Here is a 20959-nt window from a genome sequence, read left to right as displayed (position 1 = left end):
CTGGGTCACAGTCATGAAACGGAAGAAAACTTGAACTGTCAAAGCCAGTCTGCCGGCCACCAGGCTGTGCGCTGTTCTGGGCCGAGCTGCTGCAGCTGCTTCCTTGGTGGGCGTGGAGACCCCCGTTCGGGGTGACTTCAGGTGGGAGAGGAGCCCCCGTTACTACCTCCGCGCACCTTAGGCTGGGCGGATACAGGCCACATCCCACTGGGTTGTCAGAATATGCTCTCCCGTGTCTGCGCTGGCTGCTTTAAACACTCTCGTTCCTTTTAGGTAAATGGAAGAGCTGGAAAGCAGCGTATTCCAGACGCGGAGAGCGCACCGGCTAGAACAGATGGTGGCGAGATGGCTGCGGCGCTCGCGGGACAGCTCCGCCCGGTGAGCCGGGCAGGGTCGCTATCTCCAACGGTTTGTTGCCTCCTCGAGAGGAGGGATCGCCGCCGGGCTGGCTTTGTTCTTACCCCCAACCCCAGACACCCTCAACCCCCAATCACAGACTCTGCAGAAGCACTGCCCACACGTGCTAACACACGCTGGTGTGCACACGCCTTTCACCTCTTGCTCACACACGCAGAGCCCTGCCCGGTCCTGGATGCAAGACGCGGGCAGGCTGCTGCTTCTGCTCCTTCCCTGTCTTTGTTTCCAGCGCTCTGCCTTCCTCGCAGTCCCTACTTCATTCTGCACGAAATAAGATGAAATCAAATACAGATCTGATTTCCTGCTACGAGAGAACTTCAAAATATGTTCTGTTGCAAAGAGCCCAGTTTCTGTCTCAGGTTCCCATCTGGCTCCTCCATCCGGAGACCAGAGATCACGTGTCAGGTGCCTGTGAGACACAGTCTTCCGAAGGAGCTGGCAACAGCTGTCGCGCTGCTCTCTCGCGGACTTTACCCAGGGCTGTACTGCCCCGTGGCCAAGTTCTTTGGTCCTCACAGGCTCGGGTGGGAGAAGGCTGGTGGTAGCATGAACCCCATTTCACAGATGAAGCCACCGAGGCTCCAAGAGTGTGTCACTTAAGAGCACTCACAGCCCCTCCTGTGAGGGGTGCCCATTTCTTACAGCTTGGAGATTAAACATCCTTTGGGTTGACAGTTCCAGGCCCTTCATGATCAAGCTGTGTTCCTTTCCAGCCATTTGTCTTACTACCTAGCTTCACGCCTGTTATGTTTCTGCTAAAGCAAACTCTTTGTTCTCCTCCTGTAAGCACCGCCTCTTTGTCTGGACTCCTGGGGCCTGAGCTCCTTTGCTACAACCCCTCCTGCCAGCTCCAGGAGTCTAGACTCCCCCCGCCCCCCCCCCAAAAAAGATGGAAGGCCTGAAGTTCTGGGTCTCCCATGAGCTGTTCTCCAGTTTGTAGTCAGAATTAATCTCTTCTGCAAGGCCCCATAGAATTTTCTTTTTAAAGATTTATTTATTTTGGCCATTGTCACGGCTCACTAGGCTAATCCTCCGCCTGCGGCGCTGGCACTCCAGATTCTAGTCCTGGTTGGGGCGCTGGTTCTGTCCCGGTTGCTCCTCTTCCAGGCCAGCTCTCTGCTGTGGCCCAGGAAGGCAGTGGAGGATGGCCCAAGTGCTTGGGCCCTGCACCTGCATGGGAGACCAGGAGGAAGCACCTGGCTCCTGGCTTCGGATCGGTGCAGTGCGCCAGCCGTAGCAGCCATTTGGGGGGTGAATCAACGGAAGGAAGACCTTTCTCTTCTCTGTCTCTCTCTCTCACTGTCTAACTCTGCCTGTCAAAAAAAAAAAAAAAGATTTATTTATTTGAAAGACAGAGGGACAGATAGGAAAGAGAGAGAGAGAGAGAGAGAGAGAGAGAGAGAGAGAGAGAGAGAGAGAGGTCTTGTATATTCTCCAAATGCCTACTACAGCTGGGACTGGACCAAGCCGAAGCCAGGAGCCAGGAACTCCAAGCCAGGGACCCAAGTCCATGGGCCATCACCTGCGGCCTTCTCGGGTGCTTTTAGCAAGAAGCCAGATCAGCAGAGTAGCTGGGACTCGAACTAGCCATTCCCATCTGGGATGTGGGCGTTCCAAGTGGTGGCCTAACTTGGTGCACCATAGTGCCTGCTCTGGGCCCTGTAGTATTTTTGGTTGGTTGTGTTGGTATTGTGCTCCTCCTGCTGTGTTCCACTTACTTGAGCACATTCCTTTTGCTGCTTCTAGACCCGCCTTCTGTGACATCAGGGAAAGTACTGACGTCATCTCCGTAGCCCAGAACTGAGTTTCGGGAACATTGCGTGTGGTCAGGCAGTGCTTGCGAAATGAGTGGGAAAGTGACTGTGCACATTGCTTTCCGAAGCAGGTTCTGCAAAGCCCATTCCTGGATGAGGCTGCCCCACAGAACGAGCTTCTGTGGCCACATGTTTGGGGAAGAAGGCAGCCTCTATCCCACTCCTACCCCACCCCCTGACTCCTGGTGCACAGACTACAAAGCCAAGGCTCCAAGCAATCCTGCAGGAAGAGATGTGGCCTCCATATTTAACCTTGGAATCCTCCGACACTCTGCTTCTCTCACAGAATGTAAACAGAAGATGACGTGGCCCTCTAGCAAGCCCCCCCCCCCATCTTTTTTGACATGCATTTCTCACATTATAAAATTCACCCATTCAAAGTGCACATGGGGCCAGCGTTGTGGCACAGTGGGCTAGGCTGCCACCTGTGATGCCAGCATCCGCATATGGGTGCTGATTGAGTCCCAGCTGCTCCACTCTCCCACTCAGCTCCCTGATAATACACCTGGAAAGGCAGCAGAAGGCGGCCCAAGTGCTTGGGCCCCTGCACCCATGGGGGAGGCCTGGCTGGAGTTTCAGCCTCCTGATTTTGGTCTGGTCCAGCCCCAGCTGTTGCAGCTGTTGAGGGAGTGAACCAGAGGATGTCTGTCTCTTTCTCCCTCTCTCTGTGTAACTCTGCCTTTCAAACAGAATAAATAAATATTTTAAAAATTAAAAAGTACACAAACTTCAGTGACCTTTAGTATAAATATTTGTATATACAGAATTGTGCACCTGTCACCGCAATCTAATTTTAGAACACTTTCTATACTTTGAACAGCAACTCCTGTACATTAGCAGTCACTCCCAAGTGCCCCATCTCCAGTACAGGGTCACCGTGGACCCACTTTCCATTTCTATACGTTTGCACACTCTGGACATGTCACATAAACAGTGCTCTATGTGGTTTGTATTTGATTGGCTTCTGCACTTGGCTGTGTTATATAGCATGGGTCAGCCTATCACTTCTCATTGCCAGGTAATATTCCATGATGGGACATTTCCTTTGTGGGTATAACACTTTCATTTGCTGACATAGCATAAACATTGGGGTTGATACATAAGCCCAAATAATGTATGAGCATTTGAGTTGTTTCCGCTTTGGGACTACTGTGAATCGTGCTTTTATGAACATTTGCATGAAAGTTTTGTTTGAACGTACACGTTCAGTTCTCTTGGGTGTATAATTAGGAGGAGATTAGCTGGTTTGTGTGGTAATTCTGTTTCTGGTCTTTTGAGGAGCTGCCAGACTCTTTTCCCAAGTAACTGCGCTGTTGTACATTTCCACCGGCAGGGTGTGACTGTTCCAGAGTCAATGCTTGCTGTTCTCTGTATTTTTGCTTGTAGCCATTCTAGGGGCAGGGACGGTGGGTGTGAGATCTCATTGTGGTTTTGAACTGCATTACCCTGATGGCTAATGCCATTGAAATCCTTCCATGTGCCTAGAGAGTTTTGTTTTTCATGTGCTTGAGAATCAGAAGAAAACAATCAAAAGGTTCCTGCCAGTTCCAGTGAAAGACATTATTTGAAAGGCAGAGTTACAGAGAGAGTTTCAGAGAGCAAGTGAGATCTTCCATCCACTGATTCACTCCTCAAATGGCTGCAAAGGCCAGAGCTGGGCCAATCTGAAGCCAGGAGCTAGGAGCTTCTTCTGGGTCTCCCATGTGGGTGCAGGGGCCCAAGCACTTGGGCCATCTTCCGCTGCTTTCCCAGGTGCATGAACAGGGAGCTGGATTGGAAGTGGAGCAGCTGGGACTTGAACTGATGCCCATATGGGGTGCCGGCACCGCAGGTAGTGGCTTCTTTATCCACTAAGCCATAGCACCTGCCCCAAGATATTATTTCTGTATGTGTTCCTAGGGTGAATCACATGTAGCCCTGTTTAAACTGTTTCTCACCTCTAATCCCACAGTCTTGGCACAAGCTGGGCTCTTGGTGTCCTGATTGAAAACGGCCAAGAATTGAAAATACTGAGTTTGGGGGTAAATAAGTATATTTCCCAGGAGTAGAGTGAATGGTACCACCTACCACCCGGTTGCTTAAGTAGCAGATCCAAGAGTCAGCCTGAGTGCTCGAGTCCCTCACGTCCACCCTGTCGGCAGCTGCTGTCAGTTGGCCTTCAACCGTCTCTCCAATCCATCCACTGCTGTGTCCCAGTGGGCATTGCTGTGGTCACTCAGGCTTTGCCTGTCCAGGCCAGTTCTCCACTCTGTAGCCATAGTGGACTTTTCAAAATGTAAAGTGCTCCTGTGGCTCCCATCAGCTCCCATCTCCAACTCCACAGTAGCCACACCATTCGGTAGCCCACCCACCATTGTGCCATGGCCTACACGTCCCTTCCCGGTCTGACCCAGCCTGACCCTCCAGCCTCATCTTGTTCCTCTTGCTTCCTTGCTTACTGTTCCCCTGTGTTTTGCTTCCTTTCAGTTCCTGGACCTAGTCACACTCTTTCTCATCTCAGGGACAGAAGGTTTTTTTCTTCCAGTTTTAACGACAGCTCCTTACCCTTCAGGTTGAGTTTAAGCATCACCCTCTTTGAGAGGCCTTTCCTCGAGCAGATGTTTGGCCTAGCCATTAACACTGGCTAAAATGCCCAGTCCCATTTCAGAGCGCCTGGGTTTGCTGTGTGGCTCTGGCCTGTGACTCCCACTGCAGACCCTGGGAGACAGTGGTCATGGCTTGGGTGACTGGGTTTCTGCCACCCGCATGGGAAATCTGGATGGAGTTCCTGGCTTCCAGGTCAGCCCCAGCCAGAGGTCATTGTGGGCATCTGGGGAGTGACCCAGTGGATAGAAACTCTCTCTTTCTCTCAAGTACATAATTTTTTTCTTTTAAAAAAGAGGCCTTTCCTGGCCGTGCAAGGCTCCGTGGGTTCATGCTGATGATTGTCCCCTCCAGGGTAGTAACGCGCTCATCACACGGTGGAATAGCACACATTGACTGACCTCTCCATTGTTGCTCTCCTTCCTCCTGTCCATTCTACCTTCTCCGCCCAGCCTTCCCAGCCTGTATGAGACCAAGCACCATGACTGTCTTGTGTGATAAAGTATCCTCAGCCCTGGTAGAGTACAAAGCATGTAATAGAAGGTCCACAAACTTTTATAGATTAAGGGCTCTCATAGTAAGAGAGTGAGAAAGAGAGAGCGAGAGTGAGAGAGAGATCTTCCATCTGCTGCTGGTTCACTCCCTAAATGAATTCAGTGGATAGGACTGGGCCAGGTCAAAGCCAGGAACCAGGAGCTTCTTCTGGGTCTCCCACACAGGTGCAGGGGCCCAAGTATCTGAGCCATCTTCTGCTGCTTTTCCCAGGCCATTAGCCAAGAGGTGGATCAGAAGTGGAGCAGCTGGACACGAACAAGCACTCATATGGGACACCGGCATTGCAGGCAGTGCCTTCACTCACTATGCCACAAGGCCGGCCCATAGGAATGTTAGTTTTACACAGCAAGATCTAATTGTTTGATTTTATCCTCAGGGCTTAAAAGGGAGATTTTTTTCAACTTACCAGGAATCTTCATACTAACAAGCACACATGTACATGTCTACACACGAATATATAAGGCACATAAACAAATCCACGTGCAGGCACTCACACCAGTACACACGGGCGTACACATGCACATTTGTGCACACAAGGCATTCACATACAGGCACACATGTCCCCCTGGGGGGGCTGTCAGTCACAAGCGTATCCCCGTGCTCACAACCATGAGCCAGACTGCCTTCTAGAATAGACCACTGCCTCTATTTCTGCTTTCTTGGAACAGGCTTTAAATCACAAAATCCGCTTTATGCCAGATTTGGCTTCTCACATCACTCGGTCTGGTCACCATGAAGTGTTTAAACATAGACAGGAAGTAGTTTCCCCACGTCCAGCTGGAACCTGGAGGTGAGTTCTTTACTGTGACAGAGCAGAAGCAAACATCTTTCCCCACACACTGGCGAGCCCAGGAGAAGCCAGAGGGCCTCTGCAGCAGAACCCACTCCCACCTGGTCTTTTTTCCCAGTGTTATTGGTCAACTAAACGTGAACTGACGACCTGTAGGATATACAAATAGCCCACATTTTCACGACACACTTCCCATGTTCGGGTTGGACCTTCGGGTCCATTCAGTTCCCTGGCAGAGTTTCGTGGGCGTCGCTGCGAGTCCTACAAGGCTTCGGTGTGAGAGCTCAGAAATCGCCTCAGAGTGATGGCTGGAAACCATTACGGAGGCAGCAGGCGTCTGCTTTTGGATCCGTGCTTCATTTGAGATTTGTCAGACGCTTCAGAGGAGGAAATTTTGTCCCAGGCATGGCTTCCTTCCGTGTGCAGTCAAATATTAAATGTGCTCTGTGCGGAGAGGCTGCACTTTGGACGTTTACGTAGGTAATCCCATTCCAAACAAAAGCTCGAGCGTGGCCTTTGGGTCAAAGCCACTGACACTGTCCAGGGCTGCAGAGCACCCCGCGGGGCCTCTCTTGTGCACTGCTCTTGGGGAACACGCCCTTCCATGCGGGAAATGTCAGGTCGCTGGTGCCCACGTGTATGAAAAGCATCAGCATCATCGTCATCGTCAGCATCACCGTCATCGAAAGGATTCTGCTGAGATCCTACGGCGAGGCTTGTTTGTTCCTTTGTTCGCCAAGCACTTAGGAAGTCTTGCTCCGTGGCTGGCTCTGAGTTCAGCCGCGGGACCAGAAATAGGCCGTTCTTGCCTCACTGACCACAGTGTGGAGAGGGCATGAGACCGTGCTGGTTGTTAGGAACGGGGGTGGGTGGGGGTGGGTGGGCGTTTCCTTGATTCTGTGGATGCGACCAGCAGATGGAGATAGCTCCACCAGAAGATGGAGGGAGGAGGTGGGCGGTAGAGTGCATGGTTGGGTGGACCAGGGCGGTGGGGGTGGGGGTGGTCTCTAGAGTGTGCCTGTGGCAGCAGGGGAGCTATCCAGGCAGAGGGAAGAGCTTATCCAAAGACAATGCACTTTAGGAACTCAAAGGAGACTATTTGGCTGGAACAAGAACATCACAAAGACCAAATGTCCTAGTTTCGGAGGCTGGAGTAATGGGCAGAGGCTGTTCGTGGGACTAGGGCTGCGTTGCTAGACTCAGCCTGGCTGCCAGATGAAGCGCCATTCAGGACATACAAGGATGACAAGTGGGAGACCGGTTAGGGGCCTCTTGCTGCAATCTCTTAGCAAGGACTGGCAAGGGGGCCTCACATAGATCGGTGGCTGTGGATGTGGCATCTGTAGAGATGTGTTGCTGGTGTGAGTTATGTGATGAGAGGGATGAGGGCACGAAAAAGTTGAGTACAATTCTTTTTTTTTTAAGATTTATTTATTTATGTATTTGAAAGGCAGAGTTCACAGAGAGAGAAGGAGAGGCAGAGAGAGAGAGAGAGAGAGAGAGAGAGAGAGAGAGAGAAAGTCTTCCATCCACTGGTTCACTCCCCAATTGGCTGCAGTGGCTGGAGCTGCGCTGATCTGAAGCCAGGAGCTTCTTCCAGGTCTCCCATGTGGGTGCAGGGGCACAAGCACTTGGGCCATCTTCTACTGCTTCCCCAGGCCACAGCAGAGAGCAGGATCGGAAGTGGAGCAGCTGGGACTGGAACTGGTACCCATATGGGATGCCAGCACTGCAGGTGGAGGCTTTACCCACCATGTCACAGTGCCGGCCCCAGTGAGCACGATTCCTGAGAGTCTGTCTGGAGCCACTGGCATCGGCTTTGTGGTACCATTGACTGAACCCTGGGACATGGAGAAGGTGAGTCCTGAGCAGGACCCAACAGCCACGGGGCTGAGCCTCGAATTAAAGTAAGCAAATGGAAACGACAATGGCATTGAACTCTGCCATGCATATTCAAATTGTTGCTTATCAGTAGTTTATGTGCATTTTCACCTTTTGCTACTTATGTTAGAGGTACTGTATCAGTGGTGCCATACTGCATATGTACAGTATTTTGTTCATTTATTCACACAGTAAGCACCTGTGCTTCCTGCGAGCAGAGATCCTCACTTGATGCTGTGAGGTAGACAAAGCATGGTTCCTGCTTGCAGGGAATATAATATATGTCCAGGAAGGGGAGTGACGGGTGGAAACAGGGAGTCTTCAGGGAAGGGTGGGTGCTTGGGGCTCTGAGAGAGGGCCTGAGCTCTGACAGGAAGGAACTTGTGTCCAGCCAGGAAGTCAGAGAAGCAAGAGGTGGCGCTGGAGCTGGACCTCGATGTGACGTCACACGTCCCCGCGTGGGGCAGCTGAGGCCCAGAGGTGAACCTGGTGTGTTGGGAGAGATGGGGCCAGAGTGAAGCCTAGGAAGGGGAGTAAACAGGTGGACGCTGGCCAGGGCCCGAGGTCCAAGGATGCTGGCCCATGAGGGCAAGCTTGAGGAGTCAGACATTTTAAAGTATCTTTTTCAGAGCTGGCATTGTGGTGAAATGAGCGAAGCCATTGCCTGTGATGCTGGCATTCCATAGGAGTGTTGGTTCCCGTCCCTGCTGTTCTACTTCTGATCCAGCTCCCAGCTAACATGTGTCTGGGAAAGCAGTGGAAGATGGCCCAAGTGCTTGGGCTCCTGCCACCTTCATGGGAGACCCAGATGAAGCTCCTGGCTCCTGGCTTTGGCCTGGCCCAGCCCCTGACATTGCAGTCATTTGGGGAGTGAATGAGCAGATGGAAAATCAGTCTCTCTCTCTTGAGCCGGTGCTGCGGCTCAATAGGCTAATCCTCCACCTGCGGCACCGCCACACCAGGTTCTAGTCCCAGTCGGGGCGCCGGATTCTGTCCCAGTTGCCCCTCATCCAGGCCAGCTCTCTGCTATGGCCCGGGAGTGCAGTGGAGGATGGCCCAAGTCCTTGGGCCCTGCACCCCATGGGAGACCAGGAGAAGCACCTGGCTCCTGCCTTCGGATCAGCGCCGTGCGCTGGCTGCGGCGGCCATTAGAGGGTGAACCAACGGCAAAGGAAGACCTTTCTGTCTCTCTCTCACTGTCCACTCTGCCAGTCAAAAATTAAAAAAAAAAAAAAAAGAAAATCAGTTTCTCTCTGTGTCACTCTGCCTTTCAAATAAACTAAATCTTTTTTTAAAAAAAAATTTAGATTTTTATTTTCTTTATTTGAAAGGCAGAGTGACAGAGACAGAGAGAAAGTGAGAGGAGAGAGAAAGCGAGAGGTCTTCCATCCACTGGTTCACTCCCCAAATGGCCGCAATGGCTGAGACTTGGCCAGGCCAAAGCTAGGAGCCTGGAACTCCACCAGGTCTCCCATGTGGCTACAGGGGCCCAAGCACTTGGGCCACCTCCACTGCTTTCCCAGGTGCATTAGCAGGGAGCTGGAGAGGAAGCAGAGCAGCCAGGACTCAAACCTGAGTTTTGTATTTGGGTTAAGGAAAATATACATATTTATAAAATTAATTTTACTTGTTTCTTTTTGCATGCGACTATTAGAAAATTTAAATTTATGTGCATATCTTACATTACATGAAAGAGCTTCAAAAAGGTCATGGAAAATGGGTATTATGGAAAGCTCCTGAATGGACTTCATAATTTTTTGCACCAAAGAAAACTTTACCTTTTAAGAAAATGTTTTATTTATTTACTTTTACCTATTCGATGAGCAGAGCAACAGAGACAGACGGTCCATCTGGTTTTCTTAACTCTCTACATGCCTACAACAGCCAGGGCTGGGCCAAGCTGAAGCCAGGAGCCAGAGGCCTACCCCTGTCTCCCAGCTGGGGGGCAGGGCCCAAGCACTGGAGCCATCACACTCTGCTGCCCAGGCCGCAGTAGCAGGAGGCTGGGTGGAAGCAGAGGTGCCGGGACTTGAACCAGCGCTCGGAAATGGGATGCAAGGGTCCCAGGCGCCGCTTAACGGCAGCGCAACTCCTGCCCCTAAACTTATCTTTTCATCCCAGTATCCATCAACTTTTGGAAGCACGCTCGTGTTTTAATTTGTAACTTATTTCCATTTTTCAGTATTTGTGCAATGAGGAACCCACTGTAACTTTTGCCCAATTACTTGTGTCTTCCTTTATTGATCTCAGCAAGGTTATGAGTCTCTCCCCAAATTAAATTAATACACACCACTGATTTGGGTACTTGACTCCTTTCTTGGCATTTTCTGGTTGTTCAGTGTTAGCTCATTAAGAATGCCTGGCACCTTATGGGCATTCAGCTAATCTGCTTTAATGAGGTACGAATGGCTTGGTGTTTTTCGCCTTCAACCCCAATAACTTTTTTTTTTTTTTTTTAGTGCTAGAAGTTCTCTGTGTTCATTATTTTTTAGGTACATGTCATCATCCACTAAAAAAATTATATGGTGCTACATTTCCACATTTCTGTGCCTATTGTCCCTTTTATCACTTTTCCTTCCCTGACACCTGTTGTAAGCATTTCCCTTTCTGCATGAAATGGGAGTAGTGTTGAGGCATCCTCACCCTGTTGCTTTTTTCAAAGAACACAAATGTTGGTTTTTGGATTTCAGTGTATATTATTTTGGTTAAGAAAGGCCTTTTGGGGGCTGGCACTGTGGCGTAGCGGGCAAAGCCACCACCTGCTGTGCCAGCATCCTATGTGGGCACCAGTTTGAGTCCTGGCTGCTCCATTTTCAATCCAGCTCTCTGCCACGGCTTAAGAAAGCAGTAGAAGAAGAAAGTGGGCCCCTGCACCCACGTGGGAGACCCAGAAGAAGCTCCTGGCTCCTGGGTTCGGATTGGCGCAGCTCCGGCCGTTGCAGCCATTTGGGGGGTGAATCAGTGGATTCACCTTTCTCTCTCTCTCTCCCCTTCTGCCTCTCTGTAACGCTCCCTTTCAAATCAATGAGTAAATCTTTTTTAAAGGCCTTTTTATGGCTTTAAAGATTTTCACTTAGGACTAGCTGTGGGTTGTATTCATGAAAGTGTTCTCAGCTGTTCGTTTCTCCCACCCTGGTTAGGTTTCTGCTGACCCTCAGCCTTGTCCAGGGTTCGTCTTGGAGAAATCCTCTCTCTGCTTCTTGGGCTGGCTCAGGTTGTCCATTCTAAGCCAGGGCCAAGGATCGTGTGCGCGAGGCTTTGTACTGCACCTGTCCCATGCATGCTGGCCCCAGAGACGCTTTTTCATAGTGTCCGGTCCTTGGAGAAATGGGGGCTCATTATAGATGACAGGGGCTGATTTTCAGCTGAGCGCCGCACTTCGCATTACGCGGAGTTCCTGACAGCGCTGGGTAAATGGATGGGAACTATGCCGGGCCCTGATTGTGGAGCCCTGAAGGCCGGGCTCTTCCGCCGCAGCTCTGTTTATAGTGACAATAAACACCGCATCCCATCCGCCATTCGCCCTTCCCTGCAGAGAACCACTGACCATTCGAGGGGGGAAAAAAAGCATTTGCCGCAGACACGCGAAAAATAGCTCATGACTCGCTTTGTGGTTCTGAGAGGGGGAAAAGCACAGCTTTCCGCTCACCTGCTTTTAGATACTTCTCGAACATGCCGGGACAGATTTTAATGATCAATAGAGGAGAGGCCAGTGCTGTGGCATAGTGGGCTAAGCCTCTGCGTGAGGCACCAGCATCCCATATGGGTGCCGGTTCGAGTCCTGGCTGCTCTTCTTCCCATCCAGCTCTCTGCTAATGGCCCAGGAAAGCAGTGGAAGATGGTCCAAGTGCTTGGGCCCCTGCACCCACATGGGAGACCTGGAAGAAGCTCCTGGCTCCTGGCTTTGGATCAGCCCAGCTCCAGCTGTTGTGGCCGTTTGGGGAGTGAACCAGTGGATGGAAGACCTTTCTCTCTGATTCTCCCTCTCTTTGTCGTAACTCTACCTCTCAAATAAAGAAAGAATATTAAAAAAGAAAAGAAAAGAGTTCAGTGGGGGGCTGCTTGCTGTCTGGGATTTCCTATTGGAATCCTCACAGTTGCAGGGAAAATCCCCACGTGTTCCCCTCGTGCAGTCTATTCAAGCAGCTCTTCCTGCTGCAGATCCTGTCCATCGGTCCATCATTTTTTTAAAAAAAGATTTTATCTATTTATTTGAAGGTAGGGTTGGAGACAAAAAGGGAAAGACAGAGGGAAAGGTCTTCCATCTGCTGGTTCACTCCTCAAATGGCCACAACAGCCAGAGCTGTGCCAATCCAAAGCCAGGGTCTTCTTCCCGGTCTTCCCCAAGAGTGCAGGGTCCTAAGTGCTTGGGCCATCTTCTACTGCTTCCCCAGGCCATAGCAGAGAGCTGGATCAGAAGAAGAGAAAAAAAAGAAGAAGAAGAAGAAGAGCAGCCAGGACACAAAGGGGCACCCATATGGGATGCCGGTGCCGTAGGCAGAGGCTCAGCCCACTACAGCACAGATCGGCCCACCATTGATTCGTTCAGCAGTGGTTCTTGGATGGCTGCTGTGTGCCAAGCCCCAGGCAGCGTAGGCAGAGCCCAGGCTTCTGTCAAGGTGTGACTCAGATGCCTCCCGTCCCGGGCAGCAAGTGCTTCCCTGATGCCCTCACCTCTGCCCTGCAGTTAAAGCTGCTCTCCCCCTGCGCTGAGTGCCCACTGCACCTGCACCTGCTCTTGGGGAGCAGAGCGCTCGGTCGTCCTGGGACTGTGTTAACCTGCAGTGGTTGTGTCTCATCCCCCTCCAGGGAGAGCTGCTGACTGCTCAGCTCCGCTGTCTTTCTCCGTGCAGCTTGGGGCTGACCCAGTTTGTGGCCACCAACCGGAGCCCTGCCTTTCTCTCTTCCAGGGCTAAAGTCGCTGCTGCCGACGGGCCCCCTGGGACCCCAACGCAGACCCTCACCCCCGTGAGGCACACGGTCAGGATAGACAAAGATGCCCTCCTCCAGGACTATGGATTTCACGTTTCTGAGAGCCTTCCCCTCACGGTGGTGGCCGTGACGGCAGGTAGGGGCTGGCTGGGGAGGGAGCCAGGAGCCTGGTTTCTAGTCGGGAGAACAACCATGCCTCTCCTCCCATCTCTCTGTGCTGCCACGAAACTGCAGAAGACGCCACCCCAGGGGATTAGCCAAGGCACGCCTCTCTGACCTGATTCTGTCTTGGGCTGTGGTGCTGCAAGGGAGGGATCCCCACACTCACTCGCTGCTCTGAACCCCCGACTCCCAGGGGCCTTGGCTGTTCCCGTCCACAGCTCCCTGGCCAATCTCAGGGGCGGTGAAAGTGTTTGGCTAAGCTGCCCCCCCCCCCACCTTGAGCCTCGCACGCTCCTTGCGGGGACACTTTCTGGTCAGACAGTAATAGAAGCTATTGATTTGTTTCTGCTGGGGCCTTGGTGAAATATAGGCTGTAGCAGAGCCAAGAAGAGGAGCTGGGTGTTTGTTTTCACACTGGAGCTCAGGATTGATATGAGATCTGGGACTACTTAAAAATATTAATTTCAGCTCACACACAGACACACACACAGGTGTGCACACACACCCAGAGTTCTTCAGCGATGACTGGAGCAGACCGGCCGGCCAGCTCTGTTGATCAGAAGATTCTGCTAGTGTCCTTTCTCAGAAGAGTCTCCCGACATCCCTTGACCTTGGTGGATGCTAGGTGTCCAAAGCTAGCTCATTACCAGGAAGACTAAGATGCACCTGAGCCTAGGTCTGGCTGAAGGGAGGGGGCGAGCCAGGGCTGCCCTTCGGCTGCGCCATGGTGGTGCCTCGTGGGGTCCGGACCGCCCTGGCACGAGCACCATCGCTTGTTTTCTGCCCAACAGGAGGCTCTGCTCACGGCAAGCTTTTCCCGGGCGATCAGATCCTCCAAATGAACAATGAGCCTGCCGAAGACCTTTCCTGTGAGCGAGCCGTGGATATCCTCAGGTACTGGCCGTCTCCCATCACCTGCAGAGCCGCACGGGTCATCCTAGTGCAGACACGGGACATGGGAAGGGCGCTGCTGACCCGCCACCAGGAAGGACCGGGTCCCGAGAGGCACAGGAGAGCCTGGGGTTCGAGTCCCAGCCCCTCTCTCTGGGTGCCGGCTGTGGCCATCACTCTCTTTCCTCTGCCTGTGGACGCACTCGGAAGGCCCACAGCGCTGTGCTAGACCAAACCCCTGCTACACCGGACACACTGAGCGAGGCACTTCCGGGAGTGTAACTGTGTTTGGGCCGTAGGCCTGCCCTCTACGACCTGCCGGCTTGTGGCATGTAGGAAAATGGAACTAAATTCACACCACAACTGTTTGTTCTTCCGAAACCCTTTTGCTGTTCTTCGATACTAGTGCAGGTGGAACCTGGTTGATGCCTGTGTGGTGTCACTGATAGAGCGCCTCCTACTGTCTGCCTGGTGTCATTGTAATTTGTGGGACCGCCTCCCCCTTGACCCTGCACCTTGATCTCCTGAGACCGAGGCAGGCACACAGTGGGAGCTCTGTTGAGCAATGAATGGAATTAGCTCCTGGCATTCCTGTGGAGGGGGGACTGTCAGCAGCAGGTGGGAGGGGACTAGCGAGACGCTTTGCAGGCACACACAGGCTTTGCGTGCATAGTGACTTCAGTGTAAACTGAGGGGAGACGCAGAGTTCAGTGGAAGCTAGCCTGGAGATACATCGGGGCTCGCTTGGCGCCCCTTCATGGCTGGCTGAGCCGACTTTGGCATTCATTGGGCAGCTACACCCAATGACAGACAACAACCACAGACCAGAGAGAGAGAAGATGGAGGTGCGGGATGCTCTCTGCTTTCAGGAAGCCCCGGATCACTGCAGGGACACACACACCACACACACACACATACACACACGTACACACGAGAGAAAGAGAGAGAGAGAGAGAGAGAGAGAGAGAGTTCAGTTTAAGATTTACAGAGAATCTTGGGCCAGCATTACGAGTGTTGTGGCACGGCAGGTTAAGCCACCATTTGCAACACCATCGTTCCATATTGGAGCACTGGTTTGAGTCTCGGCTCCTCTGCTTCCAATCCAGCTCCCTGCTAATGCACCTGGAAAGGCAGCAAGTGATGGCCCAAGTGCTTGGTCCCTGCCACCCATGTGGGAGACCCAAATGGAGTTCCTGGCTCCTGGCTTTGACCTGGCCCAGCCCTGTCCATTGAATTCATTTAGGGAGTGAACTAGCAGATGGAAGAGTTTGCTCGCTTGCTCTCTCTCTCCCTCTGTCTCTCTCTTTCCCTCTCTCTTTCTGTGACTCTGCCTTTCAACTAACTAACTAAATCTTTTCATTTTAAACTTTATTTTATTTGAAAGAGTTGCAGAGAGGGAGAGGCAGAGAGAGAGAGAGAGAGAGATCTTCCATTCGCTGATTCACCCCTCCCCAAATAGCCACAATAGCTAGGGCTGGGCCAGACTGAAGCCAGAAGCCAGGAACTTCATCTGGGTCTCCCACATGGATGCAGAGACCCAAGCACTTGGGGCATCACCTGCTGCCTTGACAGGTGCATTAGCAGGGCGCAGGATCGGAAGTGGATACCGGCATGGCAGGCGGCAGCTTTACTTGCTACACCACTGCACTGGCCCCACAAATCTTTAAAAAATATCTATTTACAGAGAATCTGTCAAAATGTGGACAGTAGGTCTCTACAGCCAAGCCCAGTGTTGCTTCAAGAGTTCCAGAGACCAAGTTGAATGGGTGGGTGGGGCATCCAGGAATGAGGATTTCACTGAAAAAGAAAGTACCATTTTGGAAATCATGAAGTTTGCTTTCCCAGAAATTGGGCTTTTTTCTAAAAGGTGACCCCTTCTAGCCAGTGAATATTAGATTTTCAGTGCTGCTGCTAACTCTGTCCTACTCTGACCACTAAGCAATAGGATGTACAATTTTAAGCATTTGACCAGAAGTTGAGTGTTTAGGGTACCTTTGACCCCTTCTGTTCACTGAGCACCTCTGCCAGGCCAGGCTCCCTGGGGGCTCCCCTGATGTCCAGAGGCTGGTAGCACAGATGGATCCCACGCTCAGCCCTTGTGGGCAAACACTGCAGCTGAAGCAGCAGGGAGATGCCCTGGAAAGCTGAGGCTCCCTCCAGCTCCGGAGGAAGTCGTTGTTTGATGGAGCAGAGACAGACCCAGAGGTGTTTCAGCTGTGCCTTTAGTGCTGGGTAGAATTTGGCCCACAAGGACGAAGGAGAAGGGGTCCCTGGCCAAGGATGAGCAGGAGCCACAGGATAGAGGTAGGGGTGTTGGGCAGCTCACTGGGCCTTGGGAAAAGTTCTGGGAAGTGCAGCCCAGATGAGGGTTCCCAACCCAGCATGGCGAGTGGTATTGCCATCTCCCAGAAGGGCAAGCCTGCAGGCCTCTGAGCAGGTTGTGTGGCCATACGGGCACCTGTGCCTGTGCCCACGTGTTGTGTGTGAGAGGACCAGGACTGCTTGTTTATTTTTGGTTGAGTTCCCAGTGCCTAAAAGGAGCCTATGTTATTTTTTTAAAAAGATTTATTTATTTGAAAGGCAGAGTTATAAAGAGAGAGGAGGAGACAGAGAGAGGGAGAGATTTTCTATCCAGTGGTTCACTCCTCAGATGGCTGCAGCAGGCTGAGCCAGGTTGAAGATAGGAACTCCAACTGGGTCTCCCACATGGGTGCCAGGGGTGCTGGTTTGTGTCCTGACTGCTCCTCTTCTGATCTAGCTCTCTGCTGATGGCCTGGGAAAGCAGTAGAAGATGGCATAAGTGCTTGGGCTCCTGCACCCACCTGGGAGATCCGGAAGAAGAGCCTGGCTTCAGATCAGCTCAGCTCTGGCCGTTGCGGCTATCTGGGGAGTGAACCAATGGATATAATCAATCTCTCTCTCTCTCTCTCTTTCTCTCTCTCTGCCTCTACCTCTACCTCTATCTATAACTCTGTCCTTCAAATAAATAAAATAAATCTTTTAAAAATTATTTTATTTATAAATCAGAATTACAGAAAAAGGAGAAAGAGACAGAGAGAGATCACGGGTTCACTCCCCAAATGGCTGCAATGGCCAGGACTGGGCCAGGCTGAAGCCAGGAGCCAGGAGCCAGGAGCTTCTTCCAGGTCTTCCACATGGGTGCAGGGACCCAAGTGCTTGGGCCATCCTCCGCTGCTTTCCCAGGCTATCAGCAGGGAGCTGGATCAGAAGTGGAGCAGTCGGGACTCGAGCTGGCACCCACATGGAATGAGATGTTTAGCCTTGGTTTTCTGAAATGACAACCTATCTGGGTTATTGCCGCATTTTCTCTTTAAAATCTTTTGTGGACATAAACCTAGCCAGTATCCCCTGGCTGAGTCCTCCACCGAGTGAGACGGCTCAGTCTGGTGGTGGCTGGTCCTGGCTAGGTGGGGGAGGAGGAGTCTGGGAAGCCCCCATGGAGGGTGCAGGCTGTGGGCCAGCCAGGGTTCCTGTGCGGCTCTATTTTCCCCGCTGCCCTCGGGCCGGCTGAGCCTAAGAAACTGGACAAGAAGTCTGCAGGTCACTTTGGTCCTCACGCACATAGATATGCATGCACACACATCACACAGAAGGACTAAATGTCTTTGTGTTCTTTTTATTTTTCCCCAGGGAAGCTGAAGATTCTCTCTCCATCACGGTTGTTCGCTGCACGTCGGTAAATCTTTCCTTTTTTTAAAAAAGATTTAGTTATTTATTTGAGAGATAGAGTTACAGACAGTGAGAGGGAGAGACAGAGAGAAAGGTCTTCCATCCACTGGTTCAAATGGCTGCAATGGCCGGAGCTGAGCTGCTCCGAAGACAGGAGCCAGGAGCTTCTTCCAGGTCTCCCAAGCAAGTGCAGGGGCCCAAGAACTTGGGCCATCCACTGCTTTCCCAGGCCATAGCAAAGAGCTGGATGGGAAGTGGAGCAGCCAGGACTCGAACTGGCATCCATATAGGGTGCCGGTGCTGCAGGTGGAGGATTAGCCTACTGCGCCACAGCGCCGGGCCGGTAAATCTCTATATCCTAAGCGTTAGTCTCACCCTTCTGGGCCCCAAGACCCTGTGCCCCCAGAAGGTGTCCCTCAGAAAAGAAGCAGGAAGGGCAGAGGGCAGAGAGTGACAGCTTCCGGATGGGAGTGGGGCGAGGGTGGGGGAGCGGTACAGACCAACCTCCGGGCAAAGATGCTGTGGCAGAAACAGGTGCAGCCAGACCTCAGGTCCACGGTCCAGGAAGAAGACAAAATTCTGAGCACGCAGAGAGCGGGATGCTGAGATGGGCACCCAGCTAGGAGTTCCAGGACAGGTCTGAGGGCTGCCGCTTTGTGTCTGTTCCCACTCTTGTAAGACCATGGCGATGACAGGACCTGCCTCGGCTGTCTAACGGGTTGTCAGGAGGTGTTGGAGCCCGAGGTTCACCAGGGGCAAGGTGTGGCAGCCCTGCGCCCAGGAAGGAAATAGCAATCCTAAGCCACCATGGGCCAAGGAGCCTTGCGTCCTTACAGGAAGAAGTCTGTCTAAGAGGACAAGGGACTGAGGAGGAAAAGTGGACCGACGATTCTTGTTGTGAGAGGTTTCGAACACATACCTCCTAGCCTTTGCCATGAATAGGCAAAACACAAAATTAGGAGCTTAGAAAATGTTAATAATGCATTTAATAATTTAATCTAATTGACCATATACCAGGCTACCAAGAAAATTCAATAAATTCTCCCCCAGTACAAAACCATAAAGATTCCTTTTCCCGAATTTATAATAAAACAGAACCTATTAACTATCAAAATTTAATTAAAACCATCCAGCCATTCGAAAGTAAAAATGCAATTTCCTAAGTAAAGATAGAGTCAAGTGGAAAAGAAAAACTACCATTATGAACTATTTAGGAAATAATTAAAAATTAGAACTCTACTTCTTAAAAGTTAATATGTGTAGCTGATGTTATACTCAGAGAAAAATTCATAGCCTAAGAGTTTTTATATTTAATAAGGAAATATTCGGTGCAAGAAGTTGGAAGAAAAGACTAAGAAGACAAATGTAAGACAGAATAAAGTAATAAAAATTAGGACATAAGTGATGTTTTGGAAAACAGAGAAGTTGTTACATTGGTAAATCTAAGAGCTAATTCCATTTTATGGATTTCAATTTTTATTTATTAGATTTTTAATAACAAAACTAAGAGATGCTTCTAGTAACAAATTAAACAATGTAACAATAAAAGAAGAAAAGACTGCTAATTCCTCTCCCAGATCCCATTCCACAGGTAATTAATGTTTCTGGCCTGGTTATTCCTTCAGGTTTATTCAGATACATACAAACATCACATCTATAAAAATATGTATATACACATTGTGTATGTATAGGGTTCAGTCTTATTTTTCAATGGATAATACATATTGCTGTATAACAACTGATTTCCAACTTGTTCTTTTAAATGCCCTTTTTGTAAAGTCATATTTTTTAAAGATTTATTTTTTTATTTAAAAGAGAGAGAGAGGCAGAGAGGGAGAGAGAATGGATCTTCACCTGCTGGCTCATTCCCCAAATGGCCACAATGTCCCATATTGATATTGGTTCAGACCAAAACCAATTGCCTGGAACTCCATATGGGTCTCACACGTGGGTGACAAGGGCCCAGGCACATTAGCAGGGAGCTGGATGGGAAGTGGAGTAACCAGGACTTAAACCAGCACTCCCATTTGGGATGCCGATGTCACAAGCAGTGGCTCAATGCAACTCATGATGCTGGCCTCCTTTTCATGACCTTTCAAGTGTCAACTCTTAGTTCAGCAAAAACACGTATAAAGAAATGGTGGTCATCTGAGTTCTGCTGCTGTCTGATGAATTAACTTAGAACTCAGGGAGAGCTCAGAAGTCCTGGAATAATGGGGAGCTCCTCCCCTTTAAGTAAGATATTAGGTGGCTCCCCCAGACTTCAGTGGTGGCTTGCAGTGTGTTCTGGATGCCAGGGTACACAGGTAGCAGGTGTCAGAGTGTAGGAGCCCCAGGGGGGCTGGGGCATTGGAGATTCTCGTGACAGAGAACCTATTCTTTCTCAAAGCAGCCACTTTCATGGTTGGGTGGTTCCAAGAATAAGAGGCCCTTCTTTCCCGTGACTCCTCCTGGCCAGCCCTGGCTCAGAGCAAGTGTACCTTGAATGAACCAGCTCTCCAGCGGCTGGGAAGTGCAGCCGTCTCTTCTCCAGGGTAAATGCCTGGTGAATCACCTGTTCCTGCAGATGCCTTTTTCTAAATTCTCACTTCCCTGATAGCCTTCTGCACCGGGTACAAGCTCACAGTGATTCTCTCCAGTGGTGACACCTGGAAAGGAACCTGGTTCCAACGATGGCCATCTAGCACCCCGTGGCACAGGAAAGGGAGGGTGCATGTGCAGAGTGCTGGGGAAGCCAGGAAGGGTGAACACCTCGCAGCCTCACAGGCCCACTCACACACTGTTGGCTTGGCTGAAACTTGTGGCCAAGAAAATACTGAGCTGGTTTTCAAGTGAACAGCTTCCAAGCCAGGGCCCACCCAGGTCCCACGCTTGTGCAACTGATTTCTTTGATCCTCAGGGCCACCCTTTACATGAATCCCCGTGAAATCATGTTGTGTTGGCCCGCCGTTCTGGCACAGTGAGAGTTCATGGTCAGGGAGTCGTGGAGCTGAGGAGCCTGTGTGTGCAGCTGTCAGCTGTAGTCATTCTCCCCTCTTAGCAGGGAATCTGTTCTTCCCAGTTCCTGGTCAGTTGATTTTCAACAACGTGATCCAGCTCCGGGCTTGCTCTGATAGGATTGCTGTCCCCAGGGTGAGAGACAACCATGGTTTCTCTCTGCAGCTCTCCTCCATTCTGTCCTCGGATCTCTCCTTTCCACAAGCCTTTAGGGTGGCGATGGTTGAACTTGCAGCCCTGACGGCTG

General features: G+C 51.1%; 1 protein-coding gene across 1 annotated transcript in view; it reads left to right on the top strand.

Annotated features, from left to right (window-relative positions):
* Positions 1–277: 277 nt before the first annotated feature.
* FRMPD1 (FERM and PDZ domain containing 1) overlaps positions 278–20959 on the top strand; it is a 47132-nt gene continuing 26450 nt past the window's right edge. The window contains exons 1-4 of the mRNA XM_062206962.1: positions 278–378; positions 12951–13108; positions 13926–14028; positions 17677–17722. Coding sequence (XP_062062946.1) covers positions 278–378; positions 12951–13108; positions 13926–14028; positions 17677–17722 — 408 coding nt within the window. The remainder of the gene's footprint in view (positions 379–12950; positions 13109–13925; positions 14029–17676; positions 17723–20959) is intronic.

This window comes from Lepus europaeus, chromosome 12 (genome assembly GCF_033115175.1).
Source record: "Lepus europaeus isolate LE1 chromosome 12, mLepTim1.pri, whole genome shotgun sequence".
In the NCBI taxonomy this organism is placed as follows: domain Eukaryota; kingdom Metazoa; phylum Chordata; class Mammalia; order Lagomorpha; family Leporidae; genus Lepus; species Lepus europaeus.
This window is presented reverse-complemented; position numbering and strand designations above follow the sequence as displayed.